This window comes from Trichomonas vaginalis, chromosome I, assembly GCF_026262505.1.
Source record: "Trichomonas vaginalis G3 chromosome I, whole genome shotgun sequence".
NCBI lineage: Eukaryota > Parabasalia > Trichomonadida > Trichomonadidae > Trichomonas > Trichomonas vaginalis.
This window is the reverse complement of record NC_067203.1, coordinates 2,998,224-3,012,371: the sequence shown is the minus strand read 5'-3', so window position 1 is coordinate 3,012,371 and position 14,148 is coordinate 2,998,224. Positions and strand designations below refer to the sequence as shown.

The 14,148-nt window shown below is 31.2% G+C and overlaps 5 protein-coding genes and 2 pseudogenes across 7 annotated transcripts, besides 3 other annotated features; 3 read left to right on the top strand and 4 right to left on the bottom strand.

Annotated features, from left to right (window-relative positions):
- Positions 1-8,291: part of a mobile genetic element that runs on past the window's edge.
- TVAGG3_0918720 (uncharacterized protein) lies at positions 1,646-1,918 on the top strand (the record flags this gene model as incomplete). Its single annotated transcript, XM_051252144.1, has 1 exon — positions 1,646-1,918. The coding sequence occupies one exon, from the start codon at positions 1,646-1,648 to the stop codon at positions 1,916-1,918; it is 273 nt and encodes a 90-aa protein (XP_051077718.1).
- On the bottom strand, positions 2,095-2,940 carry TVAGG3_0918710 (annotated as a pseudogene). Its single transcript has one exon. A coding segment is annotated over exon 1 (846 nt).
- Positions 4,113-5,418: a mobile genetic element.
- TVAGG3_0918690 lies at positions 4,209-5,338 on the top strand (annotated as a pseudogene). Its single transcript has one exon. A coding segment is annotated over exon 1 (1,130 nt).
- Positions 8,292-14,148: part of a mobile genetic element that runs on past the window's edge.
- Positions 8,442-8,936, bottom strand: TVAGG3_0918660 (uncharacterized protein; the record flags this gene model as incomplete). Its single annotated transcript, XM_051252143.1, has 1 exon — positions 8,442-8,936. One exon carries the CDS (start codon positions 8,934-8,936, stop codon positions 8,442-8,444), a length of 495 nt encoding a protein of 164 aa, XP_051077717.1.
- Positions 9,159-9,320, bottom strand: TVAGG3_0918650 (uncharacterized protein; the record flags this gene model as incomplete). The annotated part of the gene is made up of 1 exon (XM_051252142.1): positions 9,159-9,320. A coding segment is annotated over one exon (162 nt), but the record flags the coding sequence as incomplete, so codon positions are not given.
- Positions 9,525-10,082, bottom strand: TVAGG3_0918640 (uncharacterized protein; the record flags this gene model as incomplete). Its single annotated transcript, XM_051252141.1, has 1 exon — positions 9,525-10,082. A coding segment is annotated over one exon (558 nt), but the record flags the coding sequence as incomplete, so codon positions are not given.
- Positions 10,152-10,367, top strand: TVAGG3_0918630 (uncharacterized protein; the record flags this gene model as incomplete). The annotated part of the gene is made up of 1 exon (XM_051252140.1): positions 10,152-10,367. One exon carries the CDS (start codon positions 10,152-10,154, stop codon positions 10,365-10,367), a length of 216 nt encoding a protein of 71 aa, XP_051077714.1.

Here is a 14,148-nt window from a genome sequence, read left to right as displayed (position 1 = left end):
TTTTTAATAAAATGCCACAGAAGAGACAAAAGGAACCGTTAATGATGGTTTTGGTACTATGATTCAAAGAGGCGGGCACACTTAAAACACTTATTTTATTTTTATATAAATGAATAGCGCAGATTTAAAAAATTTAATTTATGATTTAGTACTTAATCAAAATTTTCTTACTTATTATGAATTAAAATCATATCTCCAAAAATATAATAAAAATATAACGGGTGATGATGTGGATTATTATTATCCATATTATAAAAATGAAATTTTGAAATATCATGATAAAATAATTTCTAAAATTAAAGACAAAATTAAAAATAATGAATATACAAAGGAAAAAACTAAATCACAACTTAAACAATTGAAAGATTTCAAAAATAAAGTATTAACAGAAGAAGATATTGATGAATTATATAAATTATATAATCATGAGCCGCAAAAAACAAAGGAACAAAAACAAAAGGTGCAAAACGCCCAGGTCCTTCAGACCATAAATGAAGCACAAGCTTTAATTTATGATTCATTAGTTAAACCATATTCAGCCCGACTTTTAAATGAAGATCAACTTTTGGAATTCATCCTTCAACATAAACTCGAAGCGGGAAAGTATATCAAACCTTTATATACAGCATATTTAAAACAAATAAATAGAATACATCCAGAATTAATGAAGGGGGAATGAAATCCAAAATCAAAGCAGATAAAATTAAACCACTTGCAACACCAAAACCTCCAACGACAGTACCGCCTCCTCCTTCAGTTAATCCTTCATCATTCACTTTATTATATCCATTTCAAACATTAAAGAAGCAAAAAGATTTTAAAAAGGATTTCAAGATATTAAATAAACCAATTGACCCGAAAATTCAACCGTTAAAGGAAAAATTTAGTCGCCCTTCATTTGCTCCATATCCATATTCATACGAAATCGATCATCTGGAATATTCAAAAGGAAACGTTACTTATTTATTTGCCATTAACATTAACACTAGATATTTATATTGCATTCCAGTGAAAGGGAAAACAGAACAGGAAACAAGAAGAGCTATACAATACTTACTAGATCATGAAAGAGTAGATAATATCAGGGGTGATGGTGATAAGGATTTCAGGCAGCTATGGCTCATTATTTCCCACAAATTAATTTTTTCTTTTCATCCTCTCCATATACGTTTCATAATAAAATAGTTGATGCGGTAATGAGAACTCTTAGAGATGTGTTAGGGGTTAACGGTCAGATATACTGGGATGGAAATCATGACTCCATCATACAACAGTTAGTATATTATTACAATAATACATGGCATAGAACTATAAACATGAAACCAGTGGAAATGAAAAATGATATTTCAAAAGAATGGGAATATATTAGAAAGCAAATGGAAAGGTTGAATGATGTTAAACGTGAACAAATTAATTCGGGGCTCATGAATTTTAAACAAGGGATAAAGTTTTGATTCATCTCGATTATGGAAAAACTGATAAATCAATGACAAAAAGAAGACGAAGATTTGACACAATAGCTGAATTTGTTAGATATATTAACGGCAATGCATTAGTTGAAGTTGACAATAAATTAATAGAAATTCCGATTTATTTTATTACTCCATTATATTTAAATAATATTTAATTTTTTATTTCGTAAGAAATGAGTGACAACAAAGCAGCCAAGAGTCCAGACAATGAATATAAAAAGAAACTAAACAGAATTAAATCAAAAATATGCTATTGCAAAAAGAAGCCGCAATGCGGTGGGGCTGAAAACGATAAAGAGAGGAAAGAAATAATCGAAAAATTAGAAACTTACCGTTCAATCCTTAAACTGAGTGAAGCAAAAATAAAAGAATTTAATAGAATAAATAAATTGATTGGAAGAGATGAATTTAATAAAGATGAATTTTTAAACTCAATCCAAATTTAATTTTTATTCCTCTTCGACAACGTCTCTTCGAGACGCCGAACCCTTCTGGGTTCTTCCCGGTTTTCGTTCTTGCATCATTTTTATCATTTCCTCCCTTGTTATGATTCGTGGTAAATTTTGAGCTTGTGGGGTATCCATTACTTCATTACCTAATTAATTACAGACATAAAATATATTTAGTTCATTCGGTACCATGCGAATATAGTCACAAATGGTGGCATGTAATCTTTACCCAAGCCTGTTGGATTTGTTGTGAAAGTGTGTGAATGATTTCCTCCTGGTTCAGTTGGTCGAAAAATCTTTTTTGCTGCATTGTTATAAGATGGAGATAAAACGTCATTGCCAGCTTTATAGTCTGAGTTGTATAATGGGTGGTCTCTTAATGAGTGGCTATGGTCGCCAGAAAAGTTTGTAGTTCCTGTATGAGTGTGCGGTGGAAGGTTTGCTTCTTTAATTTTCTTCGAACCTCCTGTTTGCTTTGAATATCTAGCACAGTATAAGAATTTATCTACAATCTGCTTCCACGTACCAAAACCCAGAACTGTTGCGGGATTTGTTGAGTTCATTGACGTATAAATAGAGCCTATAGGATATAATGTTTGAAGTATTTCATTTTTCATGCTTGTAATCACATCATTTACTTCCGACTTCTTTGCATAATTTTCATCAACATAAGTTTTATCTGCTTTAAGGTCTAAACATCCTGAAACCCATCCTGTATCAGCTTTAACTTTAAAAGTCTCCGATGTCCATTCATGATACCATTCAACCTTTTCTTTAATTTCATTATCTTTTTCATCAACATAAGTTTTATCTGCTTTAAGGTCTAAACATCCTGAAACCCATCCTGTATCAGCTTTAACTTTAAAAGTCTCCGATGTCCATTCATGATACCATTCAACCTTTTCTTTAATTTCATTATCTTTTCATCAACATAAGTTTTATCTGCTTTAAGGTCTAAACATCCTGAAAACCCATCCTGTATCAGCTTTAACTTTAAAAGTCTCCGATGTCCATTCATGATACCATTCAACCTTTTCTTTAATTTCATTATCTTTTTCATCAACATAAACCAAATTTGCCTTCTTATTTAATTCACTATCCACATATTCCTTATCCACCTTCTTCATTATGTCGTTTAGGAAACCTTCTATGAATTCCTCATTTAAATTAAATCTTCCAATCTTCAAAACTTTAGGAAATGCATTTAATGCGTAATATCTCTGTTCTTCTGGTGGAATTGATGTTATATCATCCGTTATTCCTTTACTTTTTGAATTCATAAATAAAATTTCTTTTATATTTGATATCACTGCACCACCTTTGCAAACGAATTCGAAATGGTCATTTTTCAATACTATCTCCAAATCTCCATATTTCAACCTTTGCGTTTGTTCTGCCGTCTTTGAATTATATGCATATATGGCGTATGTAATGGTCTGAAGGACCTGGGCGCTTTGCGCCTTAAGTTGCTGTTGTTTAATCATTTATTACGATTTGAAAATAAATATTTAATCCGTTATCTCATCAGCTATTTTCTCTATTTGAAATTGCCATAATATTTCATTCATAAATTCTAAATCACAATCAAATAGGTCAGTTATTCTAAATTTTAATATTTGATAAATCTTTGAATGAAAGAATAAATGAATTCCCGGATAATTGAAACGGATATGATAAAGAAAATGTGTTTAAGTTGATGGATAAAATGTTTTGTATTGATGGGTAAGAGTTAGGGTCTAATGTTTGATGTGAAAATCTCATTGGGGTATTAACTTTATTACATTTGATTAAAATGAAATTGGAACCAGTGTCAGAATACAAAACATCCCCAACATCTTTTTCAAAATTTAATATCCCCAACAATGAACGAAGATGAGGAGTACAAAATTTAATTTTCAGCGGGAATTTAATAAGGTTATTTATTTCATCAAGTTCAAAAAGTTTATCAGGTTTTGATTTAAAATTTTCTTCATACCATACGATAAATGATTCATTTAAATAACTTAAAATCATGTTAATATCCCATTTCGCTATCACATTATTTATATACATATCATACGTTTTTTCAAGGTCATCTTTAATAAATGATATATAATCTGAAGGGTCTAAAAGAATGGGATTAAATTTACCACTCACAGAAACGAGAGTAACATTATAAATTCCGCTAACTGTTAAATTTAATTCACAGCTATAGGGTGTCCAAAGGTGCGTTTAGCACAGCGCTCTATATGAGACTATTAAAGGAGATATATGCTGATTATAAATATATAATAAAAAATATGAATATATGTATATGATGAGTATGTTGTATTTTGGCGCCATGCCGGGATATAAAATGAATTTTGAGACAAGAGGCGGTTTCGCGGGAAATTTTGGCGGGATTTTTTTCATTTTTTTAATGAATCATAAAGAAAACATCCTCGCTCTTGCAAAAAAATGCAAAGACTGTAAAAAAATCTACGAGACATTGGTAAAATGCTTCGGTATGGATGCTCCTAGCTATTCCACTGTAACGTATCATGTTAGGATGTATCACTTCATGAACAAAAAGGCGCCCATCATAAAAATTGACAAAAAATCGCCGGATCAAAGAAAAATCAAAGCAATTCTTCAAGCGCTAGATGAAGACCCAAGAGCATCACTCAGAAGGATAGAGGAGATGACAAAGATACCACGTACAACAGTCAGTTATTATCTGCACAATTATTTGAACTACAAACTAGCGTATACACGTTGGGTTCCGCACAACCTTAATTCAGTTCAAAAAAAAATCTAGAGTCCAATCTTCGAAAGAGCTCCTCTCTATATTGGGTGCGTATCAATCCAAGAAGTTTCGCTTTTTAGTAACAGGGGACGAGTCTTGGTTTCAATATGCAACAGAAGCCAAAATCATGTGGATCCCGAAGGATGAAAATCCACAAACATTCCCGAAGAAAAAAATTGACACACCAATGATGATGTTGTCGGTTTTTTGGGGCGTGAATGGCATCATCGCAATTGATATTCTTCAAAAACCTAATATGATGAATGCTCAGTATCTAATTGACAATGTTCTTACTCAAATTATCAATTCGGATGAGTTTGAGAAATCCAAACAACAAAAACAAAAGTTTTGCAATTCATTTTGATAATTCAAGAGTTCACAAAAGTCATAAGGTAATGAATTACTTGGTGGAAAACAATGTCAAAGTTGTTCCAAACCCAATTTATTCACCTGATATTGCACCCTCTGACTTTTATTTATTCGGCACGCTAAAAAAGAGAGCTGAAGGACGCGAATTCGCGAGTCCAGATGATCTTGAAAATTTTGTAAGAGAGCAATTTGAGCAATTTTCTCATGATGATTTAAAGCGTGTCTTTCAAGCCTGGATCGATCGCTGCGAACGCGTGATTGAATCCAATGGTGATTATATTTAAATAAACTTTATATATATGTAACTTGTTTATTTCTATTCGCAGTATTCGGGTTTGTGCTAAACACACCTTTGGACACCCTATATTATTCGAAATAATATTGATAATTGACATTTTTATTACGATTAAAAATATGGTAAAGCGTTATTTTCCAGTGATAAATAAAACTAGAATAAGATTACCTCAAGAATTCATAAATTCAACGAATAAGAAATTCATTCATGTTATAAATTTTAGTGTTTTCAGAAAATATGAGTCAGTGTCATATTCATCAACAGGTTATATTTCACTTCATTCAAATTAGTTCAATCAAACCCATATAATGACCATTTCATAAGATTTTCAGATGGTATTAAAAATGTAATTGATAGATTAAAATATGAACAGATTGACAATATCGAATTTTTGGAATTTTGGTTTAAATATCCCGATGGAAAAAAGATTGAAGTTAAGATAAAGCTGATACTATAACAAAAAACATTACAATGACCGATCCGGATAGTGGGGAACAAAAAGAAATAAAACAAACGATAGAAACTGGTGAAAGGTCAATTATTATTGATTATGATTCAAAGGATTATTATTCGATAATGTTAATGCTTGAATATTAAATAGTCTTAACAAAGAATTTTTCAAGTGATATTTTATATTCATCAACTATTTTATTATAAATATCATTATATGTTAAACGAAGTTCAGTTGTTGTTCCGTTCTTTGATATATATTCTTAATTGTGCTAATATCCTTTATAGGATTTCTTTTTGCAACTGTTCGCAGCATGAAACCTCATCATCTATGAAAAATTGAATCTTAACGTCTGAATCTTGAACATCACAAACAAAGAATGGCGATAATGTGAATTAATGATTTCATAAGGTAAAATAATTAAACCAGATTGGTCAATTAAATTTATTATTGAATCATAATTATCAGTTATTATATCACGGTAAATTTCATTAATTCAGAATTAATGTCTATTTTATATGGGTTCTCGATGTTTGATGAAAGAGGTGGGGGTATGTTGGATAAGTGGGAATTCAACAGGTTCTTTACCGGGTTCAGATAAAATGATTGGGTCTCCATCTTCTTTATTTTGCTCCTCCTCCTTTTTCGGTAAGTCACGAGTTAATAAATTTGGTTGAGTTGCTGACCTTGTTAATTCAGAGCTAACATTAACTTTAACATTTTGAATAATTCGTGATTTATCATCATTTACGTTATAACCAACCGTAATCTCTGCTTTTGCGTTAGTGTTCTTTTGACTAGTGAAACATCTTCTCATTTATATTCGAATAAAAAAATATATTTAAACTTTTATTTTTGCTGGAAGTTTTGAATCTATTATTCCCTGTATTTGTTCTTGAAGTTGATTTTTAGCTGGTTCATTGTAATTAATAGACCTAATATATTCATTAATTGCATTCTTATAATCATCTGATTTCTCAAATTTTCTTTTATCTGATTCCTTAACTAAATCATAAGTTAAACCTCGTTGCTGATATAATGGTTTCTTAATTAAATCTTTGAATGCTTGAGATAAAGCACCTGATGCAATTCTTGCTACTATAATTGGTTGGAATTGATGTTTAAGTTCATCTTTAACATTTGCGAAAACTGGATCGAATAGCAACTTTAAAGAATTTCTTAGCTGGAATTTCAGGTCTAATATTTGCATATTGACCATCAAACTGATTAACATATCGTGGTAATCCATCCGGTCCCTCTTCAATAGCATTTAATTCTTCATTGAAAATAAGAATATGGATTATAACGGTATGAATTAATTGGACCATTTTCACCTTCTCCAATGTATTGTTTAACAGCTTTTCCATTTTCATCAAAATTGCATAGGATAACGTTCATTATATGCTTTACGTTTAGGATAATCAGTTATAGTTAATTTGTAACCATTTATGACTTTAATATTACCTTGACCATCAGTAACGAAAACTTCATTTATACCATCAGGTTTTCCATTTGGACCCGTAATGTCTGCTTCGTGTGCTTCCCAATTTGGACCATGACGTTGGCATATGCTTGAGCTTCTGGTAATGTTAAAACGTTTCTCATTTGTTTAACATCTTTTTGAAGACCAGCAAACAATATGAACTAATTCTTTCATTCCATCAGGAACTTTCATAGTTCTATTATATGCACACCTTTTTGTTTGTTCCTGTTTTAATGGAACCTGTAGAAGATTTACCATTTCTGTCATGTTTAATTATAAATAAAAAATAAAAATTAATTATAAAAAGTTAATCAAATTTAACACTTCCTTTATTTAAATCAACTATTATTTTTCCATGTTCACCTAATTGCTGATATTGTGTGTAAAGTTCATTAATGCTCATTGGTAAATTCACTTGATAAAGCATAACGTTCAACTGTTGACGACTAAACCACTGAAAATGAAAAGTGTTGATAGATTTGATTTAATGTTTGTGCTTAATGCTTTGAAATATTGAACAGCCATAAAGAATGAACACTGAATGTGTCGACATTGAGTTAATAACTGATTAAAATATGATTTCTCATTTGTTATTAGTTTTGATTTCACTGCATCATCTAGAAAAATGAGTGAATGCAAAAATTCTCTATCAAAATTTGAAATAGAAAGTGTTTCAAATAATTCATCCCGTTGTTTATCAATAATTTTATCCTCTAATCCTTGCTTCTTGATTGTATTATATAATTCTTTATACATTAAAAAGTTTTTTAAATAATCTTCTGCTTCTTCTTGTGATAAATAAATAATTGGAATTTTGATTAAATGCTTTAAAGATTCAAATGTATCATCTGAAGGTGAACCTGAACGGTTGATATAAATTAACACATGTGAATAGGGGGAAGTGTTAGCAATAATGATAATTTGTTTTAATATCGTTAATGTTTTACCTTTATTCTGTTTACCAATTGCTGCAGTGATTGAATTTAAGTAACATTCAGAATATGGAATTTTCATTAATTTTTCCTTAGATAGAGCATTTCTATTATCACTCAATGCTTCATTAATCATATCATCTACGTATGTATTATATACTCCCGCTAATTCTTCATAAGGGGTGGATGAATTTAAATCCATTTAATCAAAAATAAATTTATAATTTTAAACATTTCTATTCATCAATATTTCATCATATGAACTTCTATACTGTGGTGGTGTACCTGTTGGATGATATTTCAAACCTTCATCCGGTGTCCATGTCCAATATGTAGTCCTAGTAAACCAAACCTGAGGAGGATTTGTCACCTTTGAACAGTAAGTGTCATTTTCACCCTGAATGATTGGATAAGCTTTCACTTGTACTGTAACTTGTGAGTTGAAAGTTTCTAATCCATCAAAGAATATACCCGCTCCATCACGTTGAACTGGAATAGTGCATAAGAATGAAGTTTGGTCTTTCCATGTTCTAGCTAATGGTGTGCCATCATCTGCATTCAGTGGTCTAGTTAATGAGTCCTCGTATTCTTCTGTGCATTCATTCACTCCATCTAAATCAGAAGCTTGAAGCATACGTGTAAAGAATATGTCGCCCACTGTGGTCATCGCTTGATCGGGGAAGTTTCTGGAATCTATAGTGACCTGAAGACCTCGAAGCATTGGATTTTCTAAAACCGTTCTTTGCATTGCATTCTTCGGAAATGTTAACACAACATCTGTAACATTATGAAGAGCGTATGAGAAATCTGAGCTAATACCTTCAGGAGTGATGCAACCTCCATTTAGTGAACGAACGTCAATATGTTGAGCTGGAATCATGAATGGATCTTCCTTACTAAATAAACGTGGTATTGCTTTAACTGATTCTTCAATTAAACCGTATCCTGGTGTAATGCATTTATCCTCTAAAACTTCCATCTTTGTGCATGAAATAATAACGTCATCAACTGTTGCCTCAGCAGATGTAGCGGCTAAGCTTGTAATTAATTTGGTAGGAAGTCCGATTTGTTGGAATTTGCGATCATATTTATAAACATGATTCATAATCTTTTCATAATTTTCATCAGTTATCTTTTCATAAACGTAATTTTGTAAATCAGCAACTCTTAACGGGTCAACCTGACAAAATACTAAAGTATCCCTGAAAACATAATATTTAAGAATGATATCACCAAATGATTTAGGATAATCATCGAACGCCTGAAATGCTAACAAATCATTTACCGGAATAATCATATCAAAAGTGACATCAACTTCTTCATTTGCTTTCTTGAAAACTTCTGAAGGGTCAATATATTTACCACATACTGAGTTATCATATTTTTGAACATTATTATATAACGAATGAACAAACTTTTTAACTTTCCTTTCTGATTTTGGTTTATATGTTGCAAATGCGAAAGATTCACGGGCGCAATCCATCTGAAGATAACCGGCATCACCTCTTTCGGTTTTTACTTCTAATTGTTTAAAGCTTTGATTTGATGATTTGTAACCAACGAATAAACGCATGCATTTAAAAGCGGCATCACATGTGAAAGCTTTATTTGAAACTAGAGTTGCTTTAACTTTGCGTTTAATATATGTGTCACCTAATTGGTTCACATCATGAGCCGGATTTGTAATTCTTAAATGAGTTTGTTTATCATCAAAATATGGAGCATCAGAGTCATAGCATGAACTTTCAAGTTCTCTATAATATCTTCTACCGTCATTCTTTGCGAATATTTCATTTATCTTTTCGAATGAATGAAACACATTTCCATTAATCGGTTTAGTGTTTGGCACTAAATAGTTAGTCGTCATTTATTAATAAATAAAAAATCAAAATTAAAAGATGAAAATGAATTTTTAATTTTAATGAAATAATCAACTATGGCTGCAGGTATATTTAAGAAACTGTGGGATAAAGTAAAAAGAGGAGCGCATAAAGTTTGGGAAACAATGAAGAAGGGAGCAAATTGGATATTTAAGAATAAAGAAGCAATTATTGACGTTGCTGAATCAATAACACCAAAAGCTGCCCCAATAAGAGAAGTTTTAAATAAAGGAGAAAAAGTTTATCAAAGACTACAACCGATACTAAGATAAAAATAATATTTATTTATTTTTCCACTATCTACCTCCTATTTTATTAAGTATTCCTTCAGCAATTCCACCAACTGCGTTACCTGCTTGTGCTCCCATCGCTGGATTACCTGCTTTAGTACCTAATACTCCACCTATGATAGTTCCTGCCGTTTTCGCTACTGGTGCCAAAAAGTTTGCAACGGGTTTAATAATCTTTTTATAAACCCAACCCGCAGCTTTCTTAATTCCATCCCATAATTTTTTAAAGAATCCTGCCGCCATTTCTGATTTAATATTAATTAAAAAAATATATTTCATCACTTATATTCTAATTTTTATTTAATGATAAATGAAACCGGTTTTAAAAATAAATGAAACAGAGGAGGAAGAAATAAATGAAAATGTTCAACAAAAAATAAACGTTGTTAAACCAATTACTGAAATAAAAATTTTTTCATCTATTGAAGAATTTAATGACTATTATGCTAATAATAAAAAATTATTTGAAGAATTGACAACGTGTAAATTGAATAAAATGTTTAAAGTTGATGGATTCAAAATTTCAAAAATAAAAGGAGTGGTTAGTTTGAAATCTATTCCTCAATCAAGAATCACCTCATTAATGAAAATTGATGATTTAACAAAAAGAATAGAAGAGATTGAAGAAAGAATGAATCAAATAATTGATTTCATAAATTCAAATAATCATTAGTTTCTTAAAGTTCAATGTTGAACTCATCAAATTCTTCTTCATCATTACCATTACCTTTAGCGAGTTTATTTACTCTTTCAACTTTATCTTTTGATAGTCTTTCGTTTAATTTTTTCTGAAGTTTTTCGTTACCAAGTTCTAAAATTTTACATGGATGATATTTAAACCTGTTAAATTCTTTTTCCTCAGTTTTAATCATTAATCTACAAAGAACTTTAGTGAGGTGGTTTTGTTGTTTAAACCATTTATCCTTAATATTTGTTATAAATTCAATATCCGGAATTAATTCCCAAATTTTTGAATTTTCGATTAATTTACCATCAAATGCAAAAGCAATAGGTTTAATATTAAACTTACCTTTATAAAATAAACTTTGTATGTAATCATCAAAATAAACGTCTACTTGTTTAACCTGGGTGAGAATTGGTGAAAGTTTATTCATTAATTGATTTACAGTCACGAATTTTGATTCACTCATTTCTTACGAATTAAAAAAATAAATTATTCAAAAATGTAAGACATGAATTTTTAAAGTTTTTTTTTTCAAAATTTTTTTATTTTATTCATGAAAATAATTATTTCTAATTTCTTTTACTCGTTTATGAGGTCTTTGATTATGACTCCATTGATTCCATTCAGGATTTAAACAATGTTTAATTAATCGCGGAATATCTGACATCATCTATATATAGCTTCTTTTATAAAAGATAAAAAAATTATTTTAAAATTAATGTTAATTTTTTAATGATTTATAAATAAATATATTTTTATTTTTTATTTCATTATGTTTGGGCTGAGTGTAAATGTCTTACAATTTTGAAAATTTTTTAAATCTTGATTTATTCAAAAACGTAAGAATAAAAACCGTAAGAATCATACATTTTTTACTTCATATGTTAAAAAAAATGATACAAAATCGCTCGATATTGTATGAATTCTTACGTTTACAAAAAAAGTCACAAAACCCATCATATCCTACTACTGCTGATATAAATAATTTTATCAATTTTGTTTTTTAATAAAAAAAGGATTTACTATATTTTTAATTTAAGTCATTAATATATTATTGATATTTATTGCTGATAAGAATTTTCTTGATTGAATCAGCATTTTAAAAATCGATCGAAAATTTTCACAATCACAAGCATTCCTTTGAAGCATGTTTATACTTAAAAAAAAAAAAAAGGTAGTGGGGCTTCCAGGCACTTCGTGCCCTCTAGCCCTGAAGATGTTTAGTATAACTTTGTCCGGACAAGTAAGGGTCTATCGTCGCTACAGGAAAAGTTACAGGCGTTCCAAGGAAGTATACTTTGAGAAGCCTTTTCCCCCTTATAGAATGAGATCGGACGGTTATTTTACAAAACTGACAACACTTTGACCGAGTAGTTTTTTGTGCTGAACAAAAGTGTCATATAAACATCTGTCAAAAACCGCTTTTTAACTTCACTTAAAATGCCACGTAAGCTACGTAAGAATATACGTAAGAGGAAGAGAGCATTGAAACATCCAATAGTAAAACTGACACCACAACAACAGTTGCAACAACAAATGCTGAATGACCCCACTATGTTGCAACAAATGTCAAGCAATCCTATGCTTTTAAACCGAGTTATTGGTGCACAGAGTGGAGGTTTAAGAGCGGCACTTTTAGCGAAAATGGCAGGCTATGGTGGAGCTGCAGACGGAACAGCTTATAACCCTCAAAGTCAAATGAATTTGAGTTCACTCAAAAATCAAATAACAGATGTCAAAAAGTCAAACATAGACATACAGAAGCAAATAAGTGAAAACGAAAAGAAACTAGAATATGACAGACACACAAAGAAACTCAATGAGTTAAACGTAGAGAAAAAGAAGAAAGAAGAACAACTGAAAGAACTAAGTACAGAGGAATATGCGAAAAAAGTGTCAGAAAAAGCAGCAGAAGTAGCCAAAATGGAACAAGATGTTGTAAATTTGAAAAACCATACTACTCAATATAAAGTACTGAAAGATGAAGAGATAAAACAAAAAGCCCTGAAGACATATATGGATAGCGATGAGTATAAAAAAGAAGTTGAAGCAAATGTAAAGGCAGAAAAACTTTTACAGTTGCAAAACCAAACCGTACAGTATGAAAACTTAGCACAAGAAAGTAAAAATAACGACGCAGCCATGCAAAAGGCAATGAAAAGCGCAGAATATATAAAAGCTAACAATGACTGGTTAGATGCCCAAGCCAACGCCAAAGCAGCCCAACTTATAGGGTCAATAAGGACAAAAATACAAGCGGATGAAGACAGTTCAAATGAAGCTTTAACAAATGCTGACTTTAAGAACGCCTTCGAAGCTCTTCATAGTAAGGTGAAACTAGTGAACGACTTCTCATCTGGAAAGAAACTGAAGTCTGAAGGTTTCGACAAAGAGTTAAAAGAAGTAGCACAAAATATGACGAAAATAACAGATGCAGCAACGAGACATGCAGTTCAAAGTGCCTATGACGCCGTTAGAGCAACTGTTGTGGAAAGTCAAGAAAAAGAGTTACAACAGACCAAAACAGACCTAGTAAATGCTTTCTTAAAAACGAAAAGTCAGGTAGGACATTATGCTGCAGATGGAACATATGTGCCAGCTGGTGGAACTTATATACCACCAAACCCTCCAAGAGAAGCACCTGCACCAGGACTACCTAAAACATTTACATCGTCACATGGACACAGACACAGGCATGCACCACAACCAGCACAGCAACCAACAGTTCAAAACCCTGCACAACAACCAACAGTTCAAAACCCTGCACAACAACCAACAGTTCAAAACCCTGCACAGCAACAACAACCAGCACAGCAACCAACAGTTCAAAATCCTGCACAACAACAACCACAAACAGAGCAAGGACATAAAAGAAGTAGAGAACAAGGAAACCAAGAATTCTTAAAAATGCTTAAAGAAGACTATGATTACCCAGCTACTCTTGACTTTAGTGACAGATATAAAGAAGCTATTAGAAAGTTCAAGGAAGGAAATACTGACCCGAACCTATTTAGCTTTATGGCTCAGCACCAAATGGGATATAATTTCAAACCTGGAAAATACAAGCTCGCTAAGGGA